This window comes from Gouania willdenowi, chromosome 18, assembly GCF_900634775.1.
Source record: "Gouania willdenowi chromosome 18, fGouWil2.1, whole genome shotgun sequence".
Classification (NCBI taxonomy): domain Eukaryota; kingdom Metazoa; phylum Chordata; class Actinopteri; order Blenniiformes; family Gobiesocidae; genus Gouania; species Gouania willdenowi.
This window is the reverse complement of record NC_041061.1, coordinates 5563082-5587523: the sequence shown is the minus strand read 5'-3', so window position 1 is coordinate 5587523 and position 24442 is coordinate 5563082. Positions and strand designations below refer to the sequence as shown.

The 24442-nt window shown below is 38.6% G+C and overlaps 1 protein-coding gene across 2 annotated transcripts; it reads left to right on the top strand.

The window, feature by feature from the left end:
- The first annotated feature begins 1278 nt into the window (after window positions 1–1278).
- Window positions 1279–16714, top strand: LOC114480047 (GTPase IMAP family member 7-like). Of its 2 annotated transcripts, none has more exons than XM_028473838.1 (3): window positions 1279–1454; window positions 11667–11760; window positions 15129–16714. In XM_028473838.1, the coding sequence occupies exons 2-3, from the start codon at window positions 11754–11756 to the stop codon at window positions 16022–16024; spliced, it is 903 nt and encodes a 300-aa protein (XP_028329639.1). In that variant the 5' UTR covers window positions 1279–1454; window positions 11667–11753; the 3' UTR covers window positions 16025–16714. The 2 variants fall into 2 exon arrangements, with proteins under 2 accessions (XP_028329639.1, XP_028329638.1); XM_028473837.1 differs by lacking the exon at window positions 1279–1454 and adding an exon at window positions 11454–11570.
- The last annotated feature ends 7728 nt before the right edge of the window (window positions 16715–24442 follow it).

The following is a 24442-nucleotide window of genomic DNA, read 5'->3' as shown; positions in this document are numbered from 1 at the left end:
TTGAGTAAGCCACAGATCAAGTTACTTTCACTTTTGAAGCAAACCTAAATCTGTACAGACAGAAACACAAGTAACCACAATTGTTCTATGTTGTTTTTCCAGAAAACACCACAGTCAAAATGTATACGTAAGCAACTTCCTGTTTGGTAGAAGATGGTAGCATTTAGAAAGTAGCAAATGGATAATGATAGTTAGTGGTTGTGATCATTTACTGTCGAAAACAATTCAAGCATGGTGTGGCATGTAGCTTCTTTTGCTCAAAAACAACAGTGATTAGCATTAGAAGATATACAAAGGTTTCTTGCCTCTTTGTACTTTTATGAACCAAAATACTGGAGTTAAAAACATTGTGTTTTAGAAATAAATTGTATTTTAGTGTAATAATATGCACTTTAATTATATATACTATGTTAAGGTTTCATTTATTTAGACAACTGTTTATCAGGAAATTGACTTTGATCTCTTGACATGTTTTGACGGTCAACTGCCAGTCTTCTTCAGAGCCATCTGCTGATCGCTTGGGTTGTGTCCTTAATTTCCGCATACTTATTACAGCAAGTCCATTTTGTCTACTTTTTGAATAATATGTTAAGGTTTCATTTATTTCAGCGAATTTCATTTGATCTCCTGACATATTTTGACTGTCAACTGCCAGTTATCTTCAGAGGCATCTGCTGATTGCTTTGATGTGTCCTTGATTTCCACGTACTTATTCCAGCAAGTTCATTTGGTCTACTTTTTGAATAACATGTTATGGTTTCATTTTATTTCAGCAGATTTCCTTTGATTTCCTGACATACTGTATTTTGACAGTCAACTGCCAGTCTTCTTCAGAGGCATCTGCTGATTGCTTTGATGTGTCCTTGATTTCCGCGTACTTATTCCAGCAAGTTCATTTTATCTTCTTTTTGAATAACATGTTAAGGTTTAATTTATTCAGACAACTTTTTTTCAGGAAGTTTACTTTGATTCCCTGACATGTTTCGACTGCTGGAGTTACTGAAGTCAAGGACACATCAAAGCGATCAACAATCATATCAACAACGTGCTATCAGAAAGGTAGTCATTGTTTAATCTTTGTTTCATGCTCTCTCTTTGTTTTCTCTCCTGTGCTGTTCTGCCCTTGTCCTTCCACACATCTGCTTTCCCTTATACACTGTTAGTTACGGTTGTGGTGATAATGACTCAGAGTGTACCAGACTACACACATACACACAGTGTGTGTCCTTGTGTAGTTTCCTGTAAAGACTCTGGCTTCTTGTAACTCAGTGAGTGAATTCGAAACTAAGAGTTGGAAAAAAAACTTGGCAGTAAAAAAAAAGGCGGCCCTTAGGTTTCTTTATCAGTGTTCCTGTTGACTCCAGTCGCTGTGGAACAGTGTGAGCGTGTTGAGCTGCTGGGATCAACAGAGAAAGAAAGAAAGAAGACACTGACTTGTGAGAGCAATATGGCAGGTAAGCTTTACTGTTTGAAAGTTATAAAAAGGCATATCATCACTTCCCAGGATGTTGAAACAGGAAAAAGTTATAGAGAAACACAATGAGGTAGAGATTAATGTGAAGCCTAAACTAATATGGTACTGAATGTTGTGATAAATGAATATAATCTGGTTTTAGGCTTTTGTTCAGAATAAACTTTGTGTTCAGTTGACGAACCGATCCATGCAGGAGGAGCTGCTCCAAAATACTTCAACAATGTGTGTGAAAATACACGTTTGCAAGCTTAAAGCTGTTTCACCAAATAACTCACATTTTAAATGCTGTACTGGGGTTCTCAACCTTGGGGTCGGGACCCCATTTGCGGTCGCGGGACACTGGGAGGGGGTCACCCGATGTCTTCAAGAAACAATTTGCCATATTTTTGCTCCTTTTAATGCATTTTTGCTGCATTATTCCCATCTACCACTTCTCCATCAGACTTCAATGCCTTTTCTCCACATGTCACATATGTTGACCTATTATTGCCATTATTTTAACCTCTTTTCACCATATTTTATGCTTATTTTTGCCAATGTAACCACATTCATGATTTGTCATGCACATTATTTGCCAGTTTAAACTAGGCAAGGCAAGGCAAGGCAAATTTATTTGTATAGCGCATTTCATAAACAAGGCAACTCAATGTGCATTACATGATAAAACATTCAATTGTTTAAAATAAATAAGAACATTTAAAATCATCAGTAAAATCAATTCAAATCATCAACAAACACATTACATCAAATACATGACCAAAAATATTTCTCTCAATCATACGCAGTAGAGAAAAAAAGTGCCTTTAACTTGATTTAAAAATGTTCACATGTGATGCTGACTTCAGCTCTGCTGCAGTTTGTTCCACTTCTTTGCAGCATAACAACTAAAAGCAGCATCACCATGTTTACTGTGAGCTCTGGGCTCCACTATCTGACCTGTGTCCATAGATCTGAGAGACCTGCTGGGTTCATATATGACTAACATGTCACTGATGTATTCTGGACCAAACCCATTCACACATTTATACACCAGCAGCAGAACTTTAAAGTCTATTCTAATTGTTCTAACTTTTTTCTGCCATTTTTAAGCCAATATTGACACTTTGAACCCTTTTTGCCACTTTTTCTGTCCGGTTTTGGCCACTCTAATTTGCAACTTATTACCAGTTTCTGTGGTTTTTTTTAAAATCCTATTTTACAACCTTTTCCACCAATTTTTGTCACTTTTAGCTCATTTTATTTCTGAATAAAACAGGGATTTACATCCTTAAAATGACTATATACTGAGGCCCAAATAATAATAAACCTATTGGATAACAGTGGATATTATTCAGATGAATAGATAAATTAATTAATTAATTAATGTGGTTTTCACAGATTCATAGAACAATAAACCATCATTTTACTGACTTTATGGATTGACCCCAAAAATCTCTCCCCTTTACCCCCCCTTATAGATGAACCTGTCTCCACATGACTTTTCTTCAATGTTCATGATTGTGTTCAACCACCTTCAGCTACAGTGGGGGTCCCTGGTCCCTTGAACCTTTATTTTTGTAGTTGCAGACTGAAAAGGATGAGATCCACTGCCTCAGTGTTTAACATTCAAAAGTTGTTCTATTAAATCCTCTGATAGGGATTTACTTACAATAAAGTCTTGAACATCTGAAAAGTTTTGTGCAAGTTTTTGAATTCCTGTAGAAGAATGTAAAGAAGACACCAACAGTGTTTTGACTTCATTCTTCCTGTGATTATCTCAACCACATTTTTGCTCTGCTTTGTTCATCATGTTTCCTGTTATATGATTTTGATTTTGGACTTTATTTTGGGTGTTTCCGCGGAAACCATTATGTCAACATCTGCGTTTTGTTTCGTCAATAACTTTCAATCTGAGAAAAGATCAGAAATGTGACTTTGGCAAATGTCAGTTATGTAGTGAAGCAACTTTAACTGATTGAGTTCAAAGTCACTCATGTAAAATTGTACAACATTTAGTTCTGACCAAGAGACATTTTAGGAGTGCTGATATAGAGTAACGGCCCTGGGACTTTTTACAGACAATATCACTCCACTGTTCAGGCGTTCTAATAAACGTTAGTCACCTTTCAGTTAGGAAATGTTTATGTGTTGCCTGGCAACGGCCTTGTCTCCCTTCCAGTTGTGGACCTATTTGTTTTGGCAGAACCAAATAAACATATCATAATCTCTTATTGTGATGTGCAGCTAGAGCGACGCTGAAATGACTGTTTAATCTTTAAATTATTCATCATTATTAATATATTTTTAAAAAAAAATATATATATATATATACAGTATATAAATTGCTCTTTGAGGCCCCCTGGTGGATTTGAGGGTCTAGGAAACTTTGTGTATGAGGAGAAATAATGGGGAATGAAACATGACAGCAGAAATGTCTCCATTCTAGAGTGCTGTTTATAATTATCGGTTACTCTCTTCTAGCAACTCCTGTGAGGATTCTCATTGTGGGAAAAACTGGAGTGGGGAAAAGCAGCCTGGCCAATACTATGTTTGGAGAGACTGTGTTTACAGTAGATCACACGGCAAACGCAGCAACGGCAGGATGTAGATCAGCAGTCAAGAATATTGACGGAACCGACTTCAAAATAATAGACAGCGTTGGTTTTTTTGACAGACAGAGATCTGAAGATAACCTCAGAAGCGAGATGGTAAGATGCTTCGTGGAGAGTTCTCCTGGACCTCATGCTTTCCTGATTTTACTGAAAAAGGAAAACTTCACATCGCAGGAGGACGACATAATAGCAAAGATCCAGGAGACGTTTACTGAGGAGGTTTTCAATCATGCCATTCTTGTCTTCACTCATGGTGATGACCTTCAGCCCAACGAGACCATCAAGGACTTTGTACGAACCAATCAAGATTTGCGTGGTCTCTACAAAAAATGTGGCCGTCGTTGCTTTGTGGTAGATAATAGATACTGGAACAACAACCCTGACCACCCATACAGAAACAACCAGGTTCAGGCGACACAGCTGCTCAACAAAGTCAAACACATGGCGGAACTAAACCCTGGACGACACTACACCAACCCAGCGCTGGAAGAAGTGGAAAGAAGAAGGCAAGAGCTTGTGAATAATGGGATACCCTGGGACCAGGCAAACACCATCATTATGAACTTTCTTATAACGGCAACCGGAATCACCACTGGAATCCTGGTGGGAGCTCTCCTTGGTGTCCCAAGGATGGTTTTGATTGTCATCAATTCATTGACTGAAATGAAACCTGTGGCAGCAACAGTCGCCATCCATAAATTATCAGGTATTCCACTTGTCAAAGGTTCTGCAGTTGCTGGAGCTGCTTATGGCGCCTACCGGGGCTTTCAGGAAGGTCAAAGTGCAGACTCCATCTACGAGGCTGGAGCAAACACAGCCTCAGCTCTTTGTGATGAAACTCGAGAGCAGTTCAACACTTTGGCAGACAACGTGAGGGGACTGCACAATAACTAGAAAAGATGAATATAGAGAAGAATGAAATTGGTCGTCTCGACTTTTCTGTTCCATCTCAAGCTCTGGCTACAACAATCGAATCATTTTAAAAGAAGATACACATCAAAAGAACTCCAATCCAACAGGGAGCAGAATAACACAGTCAAGGATTTTGAGTAACAGCATGGTGTCCATAAATCAGGATACTACGGATAAACCAATCACAACGCAGTGGTGCTGAAGCTGAATTGTCCCAATGCAACGATATCTACGGCTCTGACTGTGTCTGTGCTAATGTTGGCTTACATCAAATACCTTAACACTAGCATGCCCAAGGTTTTCTTACTCCTGCTGCCCTGCCCAGAGGCCGCCAAATGACACTCATTTGCAACTCAGTGGGCCACCTCTCTTATGTAAATGCAGCCATTCGATCGGAATGTGCAGCTAGGCAGTGACAAACTTTGGGGGTTGGTGTAAATGATGGCCAGTGTTGAGAAACCAGTGTTTCTTCCATGTAGATGATGGTTGTTAATCCAAATAACATTATATGGAATTATTGGATAAGAATGGCCAAATTAATATGAGCCATGTGTGTTGTGATCAATTAATAAACCACAATAAATAAAATTAGAAAAGAAAAACAGTAATAAAGCAACCAAGCTCCTGTTTCCTACTCCTGTATTTTCACTATTTACCTTTATTGTTTTTGTGCTTATAAATCAAATGTATTGTTGCTATTTATGGTAAAGCAAGATTTCCGAGTGTGAAAAGGACTGTTTGAGTTCTCACTTTAAAAAGGTAAATTCACGAGGTCCACCATTCACTAACCAGGTCCATGAATTATTTTATTAAGCTATTATTTCACAAATTTGAAGAAAGTGCACAAGATGCACAAAGAATCAATGCTTCAACAGGGAAAAACAATCTCAATCTCTGTTTACACCATCAGTTATGCTGACATTATCCCTCTTGACCTTTGACCGGAAGTACTGAACCATAGTGAAAGTTTGAAAAGGCTTATCACCTCAAGGTGAAAAATAGCCAACTCAGGGCAGATATTTCACTGACTCTGGCGACTGAGAAGCAAGGATGTCAAAAGTTTACAGCTCTCAGCAGGCTTTGGAGATGATCCTAAATGACGCCAATCCCTGTGACTCCGATGGAGAAGAAATATCCCTTCATCTGAGTTCTGACTCTGAAATTTCTTCCGGTAAGATTTTCTAAACATCCTTTTTTTTGTTTGCTGATTATGGCAGTTGTGTTTTTAATGTTTCATTAATCACATCTCAAAAATATGATCACCCTATAGATGAGGAGGATTCGCCACCTTCAGAAAAGAGAGGTCGCCTGGAGACACACGAGTGGCTGACAGAGACGGCAAAAGACGGCACAGTGTGGCGTGAAGAACAGGTCGGAAGGCCTCTCCATCACAGCCCAATTGAAGGTCACGTCACAGATGGAGAGCCAACTGCTTTGGCCAGAAGAAAGGTGACGAGTCGCTTACAGAGTTTCTTCTGCTTCATAACTCTGGAAATGCTTCGGACCATTCAGGAGTGGACTGTCCAGCATGCACTCCAGACACAACATGAGAACTGGTTCATGGCCATACCTGAACTAATGGCGTTCATTGCCATCCTGCTTCTGTGGGGGATTGTCCGCCTTCCATCGCTGCATGACGCATGGTCAGCAAATCTGGGACCCGCCCCTGATCAACAGGATTATGGCTCGAAACCGTTTCAAGGACATCATGCAGCATCTACGCTTCGACGACAAGGACACACGCGGTGAACGAGTTGCGACTGACCGGTTTGCTGCAATCTCTGACGTTTGGGGGTCTTTTGTTGCCAACTGCATCACTTCGTACAACCCAGGCAGGCACATCACCATAGATGAGCAACTTTTTCCAACTAAGACTCGCTGCTGTTTCTTGCAATACATTGCAACGAAGCCGGACAAGTTTGGTATCAAGTTCTGGGTGGCATGTGACCTTAAATCCAAGTATGTGTGCAAAATCATCCCATATCTTGGCAAAGACCCCAGTCGTCCACCTGGGGAGAGATTTTCTGAAAATGTGGTGATGAAGCTTATGGAACCGTTTATGGACAAAGGAAGAACTGTTACAACCGACAATTTTTTCACTTCATTGTCACTAGCACGTCGACTGCACAGCCGGAAGACCACCCTCCTTGGCACAGTCAATAAGATTCGCCGGGAGCTTCCAGATTCAGCTAAAAAGAATTTGGCCCGTGAGGAATTCAGCACACAAGTGTTTTCAACCTCTGGTGCCACACTGACTGTTTATGTGCCCAAACGAAAGAAGACTGTCTGCCTCCTCAGTAGCGTGCACAGCGTGGTGGAGACTGAGGCTACTCGGAAAAAAAAGCCGAACACAGTCACCGACTACAACAGCATGAAATGCGGTGTGGACGTCATGGACCAGATGGTTCGAAAGTACACTGTGCGTTCAGGAACACGGCGTTGGCCAGTCGCTGTGTTTTACAACATGATTGACATTGCAGTGCTGAACGCACATGTGCTTTATCAGGCATGCACTGGGGTCAAGGAGAGAAGGGTGGACTTCTTGCTGGAGCTTGCAAATGAGCTTGCCCAGTCTCATATGGCAGCCAAGGAGGTGAATGACCAAAACCTTCAGCAACAACCACCCACACCTGATGTGGGGAAAAGGGCATTGTGCCAGGTGAAGTGTTGCTGCAGGAAAAACCGTGCCACCAAGCGTTGTATGTATTGTGACAAGTTTGCATGTGGCAAATGCATAAAGGAGGTGTGGCAGTGCCAGAATTGTTCACAAAATCTCTATTAAATAAATTTCACCAAGAATGCAAACAAACTGTTGCCGTCTCACTATTATTACTTACTACTTTCTGTTGCAAAAGTTGAAATATAAGTTGCAACCTCTATGTAGCTGCTGTATGGGAAACACAAAGGAGATTACAAAAGGTCTTTGTGTCCTGGAACCTACCTAGCCACCCCCCCACCCTAGCTGAGGGGGGAGTAGTGGCCTCAGTAACATAACAATGGTCACAAGCTGAGTTGTTCACACCCGCCAAATGACACCAGCTTGGACTTTATAGGTATAGGTGTCAAATGACACCACTCTGGTCATGCTAGTGTTCGGACTGAGACACTGTTAACATACGTCAGAGAGTCAAACGCCAATGTAGGCCTCTGAAATCTCCTACAGCTTGAAAGTGTCAACCTGTACATTTAACGCACACTAAATATCAATTTTGTGCACTACAATTATTTTATATCAGAGAATATATTTACCTCAATTTTAGTAATGTGCATAACGTGTTAGTAACAATTTAGTATATGATATTAAGGCCACAATATTGTTTATTCCATTAATGGTGTTTATTGTCAACGGGTGGAAAAGATGTTGGATGAGCATGTACAGTGTCTGAAATAGGCTTAAAAATGACAGAGGAAAAAAAAGTATTGGTCGAGTTAGATTGATTGAATGGTGATCAAGCCAATCACAACCAGACATTTCATGAAGAAGGTAAACAAAGAGTTAACAGCGATGAGTAAAGTGGCAAAAAATGAGTAACAGGTGGTCAAAAATAGTAGTGGCTACTACTTCCTGGTTATGGGTGCCACTTCCTGTTTCATAAATGAGTAAAAGACCATTAGTTTTACTTTGAGCCTTTCAAGATAAGATACCTGAATATAGGCTATGGGTAACTTAAGGTTCTGTTTATTTGTTTTGCATGTTTGTATAATGAACTACTCAACTGCTTTTGTCATATAATTAATCATGTCCACAGTTGAACAGTTAAATTCATTATTTTGGTTATTTTGCTGATTAGTTTTGTATTATTTAACGACTGCCCTGTGCTTATAATTACATACCATGCATGTGTAATATCATAACTGGTTTTGAATTGTTGTATAAACATTGTTGCAGAAATACCTTTTATACCTTTTTTAGCCTTTTATACCAGTAAGTAAAAATAATTGGTTTCCATTACAGATTTTTGCTAAATAAAAGCAATATTTCTAAATGTCGACAAAGTATAATTGGGCTTTGAACGTGTTTCTATTGAACGTTGTTTTGAGCTGGAGCCTCGTAACTTCTGCGAAATCTCGTCCCGCGAGACTTTGGCGCTGGAAGACGGACGGTCAGAACACTCTGTATTCCTTTGATGTTTCACCTCTAATGAGGCAGTAATAAGTATATAACGTGAAGTATAACGCTAAGAAATGTCCCGGTCTCCTCTTCTGTCTACACTTACCTTGTTTTGTTTCCTCGAAGAGAAGTGGTCATGTGACCAGGTACGTTACGTCCGGTATTTGCAAAAAAAGCGTTTCCATAGCGCTTTTGCGACACATTCCAATATCGATACATCTGAAAAACCTCCTCATGAAAGCGTAAAATCTTTTTTGCGATATTTGAGTGCGAAATTTGGGTGTTTTTATCACCAGTTTTTATTGCGCTGTTTAGATTTTGCGCATTTCCGAGGGTAATGGAAACACATGAATTTTATTGTGTAAATTACCAAATAATCCAGTTGTAGATATCTCATAATCACCAAGTTAATGAAACAAGACAATATTTTGAGGGGCTTGCATTTTTCCTTTGTTTATACACATGAATGCAGCCATTTTTAATTTCAAATTAGTGGAAATAACTCAATATTTCCACAAATCTTGCAATTTCTCACAAACAAAATTCCACAAAAATTGGTCACAAAAATTAAGATTTTATTTATGTAAATTGAACTGATATTGAAAAACAATGATGTTAAAATAGTTATTTTTTCCCCACCTATAATCTGCAGCCAACTTAAGAGCAAACTGGTCTGTATTTCACATGGAAATCTGATGCGAATTCATTCAAAAGACCAAAGTTTGACTCTTTTACACTATTTTGTTAATGTACAGATTTTATACTATATTGTGGGATTTTTCACTTATTACCCACATTTACATCATATGGACATTTTATTTTAAATGCAGTTTCTGAATAAGGATTCTGGATGAAATAGTAAGTAAACTTTAACCTTCTGGTTCATAATGATGTATTTGTGTTATACTTGTGACCTTAATAATGTTGCTTTGCTGTTTATAATTGAAAGTATTTGTAATAAAGATGTCATGTACAATCAAAGTCATAGATGTGTCGTATTTTGACTCTTTTAAGATGCAAATTAACTTTAATCACCTTGGAATGTGTGGGGAAAACTACAGTAGGGTGAAGAGCTTTTAATTTCAGAAGAGGCAAAATCCCTAGAAACAGCAAATTTAACTTCAAATCTTTGAAACAGTATTCTTGAAATTCAAATTGTAAAAAAAAAAAAACCTCATGTCTGTAAATAATCATCAATATATGAATACATTTTGACTCATTGTCTTGATAAATTCCCAAATGAAAGCTGAGGAGTTTTGCTGAATGTGCTACAGTTCTAACCATAACAGGTACAGTATTAAACACTAGACCAGTCAAACCAGTTAGTTAACCTTCTGTTTCCAGTCAATAACCGTGTCTATCATTATGCTGGTATGTATACAGAAGGATTTCCTTTTGCCCAGCTAAGAACACAACGGGTGGAGGAAGAACAGGAGCGACAAGTAACGAAGTACAAATACTTGTTACTGTAGTTTTTTCTGGTATCTGTACTTTACTGAAGTATTTATTTTCTTTGGCAACTCTTTACTTTTACTCCTTACTTTTTTAAACAAATATCTGTACTTTTTACTCCTTACATTTGAATAAAAGCTCATTACTTTGAAGACCTTAGAAGATGACGTCACAACGTAAAAAGATGCAAAATTTTGGTTGTTTGAGTTGTTTTTCTGTTCGACAGGTCTTTTAGTTTAATGATTAACGTTTTCAAGTTTTTCAAAATGTTAAACTCAAAGGTGCTCTGAGTTTATTGAACATTTGCATTTTGATTTATGAGGACAAAAATCTCTAGATATTCAAAGGTAACAGATTAAACTTGATAGTGTATTAGTTTTTATACAAGTTCTTTAAAAAACAGAAAAAGACGTGGAATTTTCTGCTTTAAAAACTGTCTTATTATGGAAGTAACATTTGTTTTTTGTAAGTACATTTAATAGCATGTACTTTTTTACTTTTACCAGTCATTTTTTATTCAAGTATCTATACTTGTACTTGAGTACTGAAGAGTAGTACTTTTGTCACCTCTGATGAAGAAGAAGAAGAAGAGTACATTAATCTTTACCATCAGTAACTGAACCAGATTTGAGGTTTGTTTTTTTAAACAAGCTGTAGCTATATCTATAATATTGTAATGACGAGCCTCCAGCCGTAATCCAAGTTTTGTGAACTTTAATGAAGAAGTAGAAACCCGACTACTGTGGGCCGTAGTCGACGCCAAAAAACAAAAAAAACAACAACAGGACGGAGGTACCGTCTCACACCCCTCCTCACCCCAGCCTCCCAGCCAATCACCACTCAGAACTCCCGTAAACAAAGATACACATTGGGAGGAAAAGCTGCACGCAACGATGGTGCATTCAAAGCCATCGGACATCTCAACACCAGTGAATCATTGAACACACAACAAGCAGAACACACAAACACAGGACCCAGTCCGTTACAATATTTAAGCGCATCAAGAGAGAACAATGCTTTCTAATAATCAGTAAAAGCTCTTTATGTCTAAACATGTCTGCCAATCACAGTCATCAGGATGTTTTGATGAAGTAATGTTTCTTTGTTGTGTGTTTTTGATCGTCAGCCTGCGTCTGAAGAGGCGGGTTTGAGAAAGAGAAAGTAAGAAGACACACAAGGACACGCCGTGAGCCTGAACACACTTGATCACAACATGGACGGTAAGTCAAACATTTGGTGTCTAATGCAGGGTTTAGAAACACTTCAAATGTTAAGTAAAGATGAGATGATAAAACATGTGAAGGAAGACATTCCTCACTGGTTTTTCTTCTTACATAATCTGATGTGAAAGATAATGAAGGGAACCAGAGCCTCAGACTAACATCAGATCATGGGTGGGGCTGTTTGACCAACTAAATAGTGTGACCAGGGAGGTACTGAACTTAAAAACAACTAATGCAATAATAATATCCAAGGACACAGATAAGTTTGTGAAAAAAAATTGGCTTTCAAAAGATGGAATTCGAGTTTATTAAGACCAAGAGTAAGCATAAAAGGTAATAAATAAATAAATAAATAAATAAATAAATAAAATATTTCTATTACTAAAATTTAGGTTTTAATCATTTAATCAATGATCAATACTAAAAGTACACATTCAACTAAAACCTTACAGCCCCTGAGCCAGGACCAAACAGAATCTAAAAACAATAAAACAAGATTAGAACATAACTATGCTGCGTTCACACCAAACGCGTTTTCTGCGCCACAAGCGAACAGATTACATGCAAAGTCAATGGTTTAGACGCGCTGGGAGGCGAATTATTCGCCGGTGGGGAGGCGCGGACTGTTTCGCGCGTGGAAAGCGACGCCTGCTGCTGCGGCAAGCGCGCCCCCGATTTTCGCGTTATTCGCCGTTCGCTTGAGTTGAAAATATTGAACTCCAGCGGCTGTTTCGCGTGACGCGCAGGCGCGAAAGCCAATCAGAGTCCTTGTTGGCAATGACGTCAGGCAGGCAACACGGAAACCAGTATTTTCACCCGTTCAACCATTGAGGAGAAGCTAATGGTAGCGGTGTGTGACCACCGGGAGCTGTATGACACGGCCTGTTATTTTAACCGGGACCAGGAAGGATTTGGTGTGGAGGAGAATCATCGAGGAGGTGGAGCAGCAGGTAAATGTTCTCTCTGTAGTTTTCATCTTTGAAAGTCGGCAGTGAGCGAGGATAGCATTAGCTAATGATAGCATTAGCCGCTAACACCAGCTATTTTCACTTATGGGTTATGAGAGGAAAAAAAAGTCAGGAGAACCGTAGTGGGTCAGCTGCAGGAGCATCTACACGGTGAAAATACCCTGTGGTCATGTCCTTCATAGACCCCTTTGTTTCACCGCGAGAGACAAGCAGCAACATGGGGCAGAGGGTTGAGGAAGACAGGACCGCAGAGTATGGTCAACCATCAGAGACTGGAGGTTTGTTTATCAGTGCAGACATATAGAAATATATACCAGGTTAATATTCAGGCCTTCATACATCACAGGGCTTCTTCTAGTGGGGGATCTAAATCTAGTATAGTGATTTAAAATCTATAGTAATGTGTTTATATATTGTGTTTGCTGTCACTCAGAGGTAAACAATCAGATGAGTGATGGAGAGGGAACAGATAGTGTTCAGGGAGCAGATGATGATGATGATGATGATGATGATGGTGATGGTGCTACAGCAGCATCTCCTGCAGAAACAAGTGCAGCCAAACCATCTGATATGAACATGACAGAAGTTGTTTTGCATTCTGTTATAAATAAAATGTATCTATAAATGCTTGGTATATCAGTGATGACAATGTTGATCATTACCTCATTTAATGTTTAATTAAAATATATCTATGATCTTATTTAAGTAACAGTGACTTGATAAGCTATTATATATATATATATAATGTTTGTTTATTTTTAAGGAAAAAGAGCAAAGAAGAGGTCCAGCCAAGGCTCTCCAAGAGAGGTGGAGCAGCTTATCCTACAGACCTTCAGGAGACCACCTCCTCACCACCAGCTCTGACTGAGGATGAGATGTTTTTCAGAGACCTGCTTCCTATCCTGCAAAAAGTGCCACCAGAATTTAGGGAACGTTAAATTTCAAAGTTTTAAACTTCTTGAATATCATCCGGTAACACTAAATTTGGAAAATTTTAATTGGGTTTTGGATTGGGCTGGATGGGCTGGGATGGGCGGCACTCCTTGCATGGCAGGAACCACATTGTGAATAGTTGTTTATACTAGTTTGTTTATTATGTAAGTATTATAATATTGAAGTAAATAGTTTGTTTAAAATTGAGGTATTATGTTAATGTACATGTTCTTTCAGAATTGTTGATTAAAAACACATTTTGAAGTGTACTTTTGCTTTCTTTTTAATTTCTATGAATGCATCTTAACAGCAATGTGTACACCACATCAAGGTTATATATTTTGTTCATACAAGAATATATGTTTTCCTCATATTGATTCTCTGTGAGACCTTTAATGCCTTAAATTAATTTCAGAGGTGAGGTTTCTTGGATTATTTCTTTCTGGTTAAAAATGAAGCTGACATATGTTTCTCTCCCCATTCTTCCATATTTATTATACACATGTTAATACAATAGGACGTTTGCTCTATAGAAGTATGTGGTTGGCTCTTAAAATAGTCGTTTTGGGTGTGCTGGTGCAATATGTCTAGCCATGGAACAGCTCCTGCAGACAAGTACGATGTGAAGACCTCTCGTCCATAGCTGTTAGCTGTGGTCCTGAAGGAGTCACCTGTGGCCAGATACCTGCACAGTGAACAACATAGAAAAGCTCAGATCATTGATAATCAGATATATATAATGTGGGTGTGTGTACGTGTGCATAAAAGGTGGAGAGATTAGAGAGAACAGGCCTTATCTCCCAGAATGTGTTGCCAGATGACAATAATTAACAGTAGTAAATAAATAATGATTTATTAATAAGAGTTAAAAACAATAAATATTAATGAAACAAGCCTCATCTTCCAGAATAGGTCTCCAGAGGACAAAAAATAACAATAGTAAATAATTTATTATAATGATTAACTTTTATTTTAGTTGTAATATATTTATGATAAAGACAATAATAAAGCAGGCCTTATTTCCCAGAATAGGTATCCATTTACATTGTTAAGAATACAGTAATTGTGCAACACAAGAAAAACAAAGTCAGATGACTTGAGTGCCAAAAATTACTTGTATTTCTAAAAGAACAACAAATGAATGAATATATATTTTGTATAGTCACTGTTTTATGATAATTTGGGAAGGCTGTAATGAAACCTTTTGAACACCAGAGGTGGCAATACTCCCCCTGTCACCACCAAACTCTTCCCCCAATGCAAACTTACCAACTAAATTCCATCTAATTCAGTTGTAAATTACTCAGTCCTTCCAAATACACAAATTCAGTGAAACTTCACAGTATTTAAAGGGACTCACAATTTTCCAATGCATTCAAAGCGTTCACACTTCTTTGTAGTTACCAAAAGTTATTGCTGCATGTTAGTTAAAGAAGAAATTAATATGCATATTTTTCTCTTTAGTACCTAAACCAATGCGGATTGTCCTCCTTGGAAAAGCTGGATCAGGGAAAAGCAGCCTGGCCAACACCATATTGGGAGAAGCCAAATTTGACGTCAACCATTACGATGACTTCAGAACCATCTTATCTCAAAGTGAAACCAAAGTCGTTCATGGAAGAAGCCTCACTTTGATCGACACGCCTGGGTTGTTTGGCATGAGAAGATCAAAGGAGGAAGTGCGGACCTCTCTCCTCAGCTGTCAGACCGAGTGTTCTCCTGGACCTCACGTCTTCCTCATGGTCTTCAAAGTTGAGAAGTTCACTGAGCAGGAGAAGGCCATTGTCACACAGATCTCTAAGGATTTCTCTGCAGATGTCCTGAAATACTCCATAGTGGTCTTCACTAGAGGTGACCAGCTTAGGGAGGAGACGAAAATTGAAGATTTTATTGCTGACAGTGAAGATCTAAAAGATCTGGTGATGAAGTGCGGAGGCCGATGCCACGTCTTTGATAACAAATACTGGCAAAACAACCCAAAGAACGAGTACCGAAGCAACCAGTTTCAACTGGAGCAGCTGCTGAAGAGCATCGACCAGATAATGGTGGAGATAGATGGAAGCTTCTACACCAACGACAAGCTCAGAGACATAGAGAGGCAGATCGAACAAGAGGAGGCGAACATCAGACAGTCTTCAGAAGGCTTACCAAAAGAGGAAGTCAGAAAACAGGCAAAGGAAATAGTCTTTAACAGGCTGAAGAAACCCCCAAAGCAGTGGTACAAAAACATTTACTTTCTAACATTAGTATTTGGTACAGTAACTGCAGTTGCTGCTGTTTGGTATCTACGATTCATGAAGAATCCAGATGATCTTAGCAATGACAATACAACATCAGCCATACTTAGGTCCAAACTGTGATATTAGAGGTGGGCAGGAGAGTAGGACTGTGGTACAGTATCAGCTTTACCTTTGAGACAGTCCTTCATTTACATCGCAGACGATCAAGGCAGGGCTAATTTATACGTATGGCACAATTCATACACAAGGCTATTAATTATGCTTTACATGATTGAAAAGTGAAACAGAAAACATTCAAAAGTTTAAAAATCAATAAGAATACTAAAATCATCTGTAAAAACATTAAAACTCTCCCTCTCAGTCAAACGTATCAGAGAAAAATTTGATTTAAAAACATTCCCATGTGATGCTGACTAGTTAGTTCCACTTCATCTTTGCAGCATAAGATCTGAGAGACCTGCTGGGTTCATACCTGACTAACATCTGACTGATGTATTCTGGACCAAACCCATTCACACATTTATACACCAGCAGCAGCAGAACTTTAAAGTCTATTCTGAGGCTGTAGATGCTCTTTTGGGGGATTCCTGTCAGAAGACCATTACAAACATATCAAACATATCATTTTTAGATGGAAAGTTCTCTCCAGGGCGTAGATACACATCCTGGACTTTTACGCATACTTTGGTCAATGACATTTGGATCGGCAACAATAATTAAAAGTCAACCGTCTATGGCACTAATATCGTCATAACCTGGGGGGATGTGGGTCTTATAATTGTTCCTGTTGTAATCTATGGTTCCTTTTTAGGTGTTTGTTGGGTTTCAGTTGGTTTTTTTGGTGTTAGATCAGAGATTGTGTTTTTGGTTAAAGCAGGGCTATAAAAATGTAAGTCTGCCAGAATGAAGGACAAATTTTCAAGAATCGTGCCAGTACAAAGTTTCCTCAGTCAAAATCAGAACAGATAGCATAGATTGGTCCTATAGAAAGTTGTTCTAACATTCAATAGTCATCCTGGATATTGTTTAGAGATATCTGGTATTCAGTTCAGCTGAGTCAAAATAGGCATTACAGACATCTACGTACTCATTCTGCCAAGGTGACGCTTATAGCCAAAACTCTATTTCAAGTTATTCTCATCTCACCTTGACTAAAAATGTTTAGATTGGTTTTTTTTTATATGTTGTTTTGCCAAAACGAAGTGATGTAGTTTCACCTAGCCAGACTAAGGTTTCAGATAAAGGTTGTTCCGAATAGGCCCAGTCACAGGATTACGTACCTAGTAAAGTTCTTCAATGCAAATACTGTGCATAAGAAAATAGATTTCAGTTCACAAAGTCGTACATATGTACTATATGTATGATTTATACAATATTCATGCATGAATTGTAAACTTCTGACTCTATCCTTACCCCATAGATAATGTGTTTACTATGTAACAGAATACCCCTTCTGTGAAGAAGGACTCAATGTATGCGTGTCTTTAATAGTTTGATTGACAGTTCTTATGTAGCCAATCACAAGCTAGAGAGTAGCACGTTTGGTAGTAAGTTCTACGTCTGCAGCGCGTCATTGGTTTCTTTGGTAGCCAATCACAAGTGAGGCTGCAGCCAGTTCGGTTGTAATCGCTACGTCTGCAGAGAGTTAACTTCTCTTTAGTTATCGGGCGTGGAGCGGACCTTGTGGTTGTGTCCTTGTGCGTAAATGATAAACCGTGAGTATTGGTGAGAAAACAAGAGTACACCCACCTCAAGTTAGCTCTATACTGCTTCGATATTATATGTATAATTTGTGCATGCTGTTGAAGGTGTTCAGACAACATAATGGGCTAATTTAGCCATCTGCTAACTATGCTAGGACAAGTACTAACAGCCTTGCGGCCCGTTTATAGCCATTAGCACATAATTAAGCTATCCTCGCTTGTTCGTTTGCTATATTTGTGTTTATATTTTTACGACATGGGTCTGCTGGTGTGGACATTTGGAGGGTTTTGGAATAGATTTACAAACAGGAGGATCATCTAATGTTCCAATGAAGCCTCTACTGAGAATTTAATGAAGCAGAGAAAAAGATGTCCTTATTTATTGTTTCCTGCTCTATCTTTTAGTTCGTGATAATAAACCCATTTGTATTTCTCAAAAGTATTTACGATGTATATATATATATAGTTTATTTCTGTTACAGAACCACACACACACACAATAGGACAACCTTTAAAATGTTCGATAAAGAAGACAAACTCTGAATCATCTCTACATTGCATTCTTACCGATGCCCCTGGCGGTCACAACATATTAAAACCAGCCGAAATAGCTCTCCCCACAACACCTTCCCCTTATATACTATCATTAAAATCAACTCTGTATATTGTAATCCATGTGTATAAAACAAGATAAAACAATGAAATGCTATTTGCATGTGTTAACCACAATAATTTCTATGGGCTCTATTCTCCCATGCGCGTAAGTCCAAAAAGCCCACACATGTTTGGGGCTGCGTGCTATTCTCTCCTGTACTTAAGTCAGTCGCTGCGCGCCTTCATCCCAGTTACGCACTGTGGGTGGAGCAGCCCTGAAATGTGGGTGTTCCCATTCAAATCTTGCTTTATGCGCATTCTCCGGTGGGCGTAAATCCTTTTCCTCTTACGCGCTTCTAACCCTGGAATAAGTGCAGCGCCCCCATAAGGTGAAACATTATATTGCACTAGAAATATGGACTTAGTTACATTTGAAACCACATGGACTTGTGCATTAATTAAAACTGTGACAGACGCAGACTTCTGTCCACGTTGGTCACAGTGATTCAACTGTTTTCATACTATGTCCAATGATCGTCAGTAGGGGCGCTGTCAGTGGAGACTGCAGACCAGCCAGATGTAAAAGAGCGTTCACAGTACAAGGGCCACAGATCTGGAACACTTTACCTGCTGATCTGAAAACTTTAACAGACCTGCACGAGTTTAAAAGTAAAGTTAAACAATGGCTCAAACTGAATCAAACTTGTGGACACAACAGACGTGTATAATATTTTATTGCCTTTTGTAATTTGTTTTATTTGTAATGATTTATGTAAATGTGTTATGTATTTTTATGTCTTAGGGACCAGGTCTGCGAATTAGCTGTTAGCTATATGGCCTATGAATATGGCATCGGTTACTTGTAGCGATGCGTCTTGTTCTGTCCCTATCAAATAAACATATACATAAATAAAATAAAGTCACAGTTTGATCCACTACAGAGTGAAACAAGCTGTCATATGCAGATGAGGATGAACCAGAAACTGTTCCCACACATATTTTAATGAGGCTCAGCTCAGGTCACTTTAAACTATTTATATTTAAAACTGTGTATTATGGAAGCCAATAGTTCTGTTTCACTGTAAACATCCCTCTGTATTAAAGCAGGACGCTCTGTAGCCACGTTATTTCCTCATATCTACAGCATCGAACTCAGTCACGCTTGATGATGATGATGATGATGATGATGATGATGATGAAGGAGAGAGATTTTAACTGTGACTCAGTCACACTGCAATAATCTGATCAAGGATCTGATCAAATCAACCTGTTACATTGTTTCAAATTAAAAGTGAACTCTATAATTTTATTGGATTTTAATGACATTTACAAGTGTTGAGAAAACTCCATGTTCTGTGATTTCTAGACAGCCAAAAAAAATGACATCACCGCCTCCTTTCCTTCAACCCGCCTTCATTCACACATATGCGCCTTTGCTGTACTTACGCGTGGTGGGCGTGTCAGGAGCCTGGACCGGATAATACGCGTAGGAGAGAAGTTTGTAACTGCAGGCGTGCAAAGAAGCGTTTAAGTCCAGATGGGAGAATAGAGCCCTGTGTGTCTAAACAATGTGGTTGATTCTGTTCTACTACAGATACTAGAACAAGTGTTCCTCATATTTTGCTATTTTCTTTGTTCTGGTGATTTCTTTCACTTTGCTGTAAATGTGTTTGTAACCAATGAAACCAATGGTGAAAATAAATTTGGCACAAAACAATTTTTTGGTTGGTTTTCTTTTTTTTTTTTTTTTTGGTCATTTTATCATTTTATCAGTTTTTGCATTTTTTTTTCATTCAGAGGTTTCCACTATAAATGGCTGCTCCATTACTTTTTCACAATGTGAACCTGAGTTTGATTGTGATGTCAGCATCATTACAAATTAAATCTGGTTGGGTTTAATAAAGTAGGCACTTGTGTAGTTTCCTGTAAACGCTCTGGATTCTGTTATTCCACTGTATGTGAATATGAAACTAAGGGCTGAAAGAAAACTGGTGTGGCTGTGTTAACAAAGGTCCAATAATAGATTAATAATCCACTGTGTTCTGTAAATTGTGATGCACAAGGTTGAAATTGCAGTTATTTTATTCAAATGTAAAGTTTTTCATTATGTGTAGTAAAAAGTCAGTTTATTACAGGCAAGGGCAACTCTATCACAACAGGGGCCACATTATCAATATTCATGTCAGCATTTAGAATCATGACCAATCTGAGCATTAATGTCACGAGTTGTTTAGAAGTATGTGTTATAGTGTGAAGTTTTAGATGTTTGTGATTGGATGTGTGTAAATCTTTCTGCATGGACTTATTGTTTTGAACAATTGTGACTGTGGGTACGTGTGAACTCTCCACTCATGAGCCAGATTCTCAGCTATTGGTCACGTGCTGACACTAATTACTATAAAAGGCAACACCTGAGGAGGAAGTACAGAGCTCTCTCCCAGGGTTAATGAGGAAGCAGGGAGTGTGTGGACCTGTGTGGCTTCTGCTTGGAGTGAGGGTGGATAGAGCGCAGGGGTCGCGTTCCACGCAGCACGCTTCGTGGGATTCCCCCCGGAGACGCGGAACGTTGGGGACGCACCAGAGGTTGGAACGGATGAGAGCATGCACCTGGAAGACGTATGCATGCATGGGACGTCCTGATCTGCCATACGCACGCTAAGTACAGTGTGTGTGTGTGTGTGTGTGTTGCTGCAGCAGCAGCAGCAGCCAGTGACTTTTTCCACCCTCTTGTAGTTTCTTTGGAGGCGAAACGTCAGGGATGCTTCGGGGACCAGGGACGCTGCATGCAGTTGGTGGACGGTGCCTGCACACAACAACCCCGGGTTGAGAGCACGGAGCACGACGCGTGGATAATAGCACGATAAGTAGCTCCACCCATCCTTGCTGAATGTGGATCTACTCTGGTGGGGCGGCTGTCCTGCAGGGCTGATTTGTTGATTTGACATTTTAACTGAACTTTTAACTTAAATCATGAGTTTCTTATACTTTTAACTCATAGTCCTAATAAATCTATACCTTTACCAAATCAACCTGCCTTTTGTTGTGTTGGTGTTGTTGTGGCCTGGGAGTTTGCTTCAACCTGTGACAAACAGTGGCTAATTGGGAGAACAGGGACAATTCCCAGTGGGCCGGTTTGATGATTGGGCTGCGAGAGCTGGTGTTATGGACTGAGTTTACCTTGTACTGAGATTGATAATGAGCAGGTCATTTGGGGGCCCTAAGCAAAATCAGCATATGGGGCCCATAGTGCCCGTGCAAACATGTTTTTGGTAAAACAAACATTTTTGTGCATATAAACCTATATTTTATTTGTCATTTTGTTACACTAGATGGTTCCAAACTTAAATTTAAACTGAAAAGACAAAAAATCTGCAATTCCTTTCGTTTTTTGTAACATGCAATCATTGCGTGTCAAAAGTCAAGTAATATAGTGACACGGCAAATTTGCGGTTGACATGATTTGTGCCCTGGTTGAATGAAGTCCAGTCAAAGCATGATTTTATTAAAAAAAAAATATATATATTATAAACTAGAGTACAAAAAAGAGTGTCCCATCCTGTAGGAATGGTAAGCACCCAGCAACTACTGGAAAGTTCCACAGCTTAAACTTTATATCGATAGAGAATAGTTTCAGAAAAGGAGGGAATCAGATGCTCCCAACAGTGGAGATGTTGAAGCAATGATATGTCTTGATAGTGTGAATGTGTGTGTATCAACATGTGAGTTTGGCCTTGATTAGATGTAGCTCATCTGTGTGTGTGAAAGAATGTGAGTTTTTGGTGAGAGGCCTTCAGCAGAGACTGTTTGTTGCTGGCACTGTGAATACACTGTCTGTACTGCAGATCATCTAACATGACTCAGCAAAGGAGCAACATCTCTGTTCAACGATATAATGCAGTCATTGTGTATAGACGCATGACAAATTAAACACACAATTGATGTAAAGCAAACAGAACACAGGTAAACACTGTATTGAATAAAGTTTCTCACTGCAGACCAAACACACCCTAGTCAATTAACAAACACAATGTCTGTTTCATGCATAAACATCAGTGGTGGTAGAAAAGCCCACCGTGTTCTGGGGGGAAAAAAAATTTAGTTGACAAATTATAAGTTATTATAAGCCATTTATTAACTATATTTAAATGTAGAGTCTTACAAAAAAGGCACAATCTTGAAATACAGTTAAAATACATAATATCAATAGTTTTTAATCAAGTCAAATCCTAGTGAATCTTAAGCCATTACTGGTTACATTTAAAAGTTAAATAAATATGAAAGTGAAACCATGGCCAAGTGGTAAAACCAGGAAACTCAGAAGCTTTAGTGATTTACAATCTACAACATGAAAAAGTTGAAAGCTAATATCTATTTCATAATTGATATTTCATTTTAGTTAGTGTACTGTAGTTTAGACCAACAGAGGGTGCTGGTAACCCAGTGGTCAGCTGGGATGCAGATATTCTAGCTTTGAAGAAGAGATGCTAGGGAGGTTTAAAATGTTTTAGTGAAATGTAAATAATTCAGTCAGAAGGCTGCAGGATGCAGACTAACTGCATTTTCAGCAAATTGTGTTTGGCACACATTGAAATAAAGTCAGCACCTGTACATTACAAGACACATGAATGAAACGCTGACCACAGTGTAGGAGAATGACTCATAATTGACTTTGAAGCGTGTTAATACTACTAAAACATCTACTTCAGGTTGTGCTTTTTTCTAATACAATTGACAATTGTTATGTCGTGTACAGTATGTAACTATAGAACTTGTTCAAACCTGCTATACCACGTTCAGGTGGTGCCTTTTGGTTTTACATTACTACACTGTAACAATAACCGTTATTATATACAATCGTCATCAAACAAGTGTGGAGTACAAAATATACAGAGAACAATACTAATAAGGCCTATGACAAATTTTTGAAAATATTTAAAAAAATGATATATTAGGAATTGCCCAAAGGAAAAAATCCTGTAAAAAGAAGAGTAAATGAAACATATACTGTAGATTTCTAAAGGATGGCAAAATGTATGTAATTAGAAAAACACACTACAAAGAATTTATTAAAAACAGAACAAAATAATCTGAAAATAAATACAAAAAGTTTACAAATAAATTGACAGGTATCATTAAAAAATGTATAACTTATTAGATCATAAGAACAGCATAAAGGGTATATGAAACATATTAAAAAACAAAATTAGAAATAAGTCAACAATGATTAATTATCCATTTTAAAACTATAAATCATATGGAAGAGGTAGTTAACAAATTCAATGAATTCTTCGTTGATGTGGTGAAATAAAACTACAATGCAATCAATAGAAACCCGATGACCATGTTTCTTAAACCTGTTGTTGATGAAAAGGAAATAATGGACATTGTTGGGAGTTTCAAAAATAAGACATCCACAGCTTATGATGACTCATTTATTTATTTAAAAAATCGTAACAATTTATATCATTCAGTTTTGTTTATATTGAAGTCTGTTTTGTAAAAAGGGGAGTCCCAAGACATGAATACAGTAAAACGTGTAATTTGATGGAATTTCAAAACCCCTAACAAATTTTTGCAACTTTTCATCACAATCTGGTCATTTTCTGAATAATATGAAAGTCGCAAAAGTAATTCCTCTGTACTAGTAAGTCAGTACATTTTATTTATAAAGAGCTTTTCACAGGTAAAAACCACAAAGTGCTCTACAAACATTAGTTACGTCCCGTCCAAAGAAACATGGAAAGACAATCACACGACATGGGAGGACAAGAACGGGAGAAACTTTAAATGAAAAGTGGGAGAACAACAGTAGGAGAAGTGAAGGGAAAAAGCTGGCTTTTAACTGACTTCCCTATTGGGGAGGAAAGTATAAAGCAAGGAAAAAAGCTCTCAGAGTACACAGAACACAGTCACTCAGTTACGGAGCAAAGCACGTGGGCAGGTGTGAGTGGGTGGTGGGTCCGGGGGCAGGGTGTAGGAAACGAGGGCTGGACGAAGAGGGGGAGAGGATATCCAGCCGCTGGGGGGCACGGGCGTGCAGCCTTTGGGGCGCTTCTCCACACCTCCCTGAGGTGGAAGGGAAGGGAGGGGGACGGGTGGAGTGCCGCGAAAGGCGTAAACACTTTTCTGGAACACACAAATTCAATATTTTTAAAATAAAAACTTGTGAAATGTTATGACATTGTTGAATTTCAAACTGTACAACTTCTATAGAAAATAGGAAAAAAAAATATTACCAAAA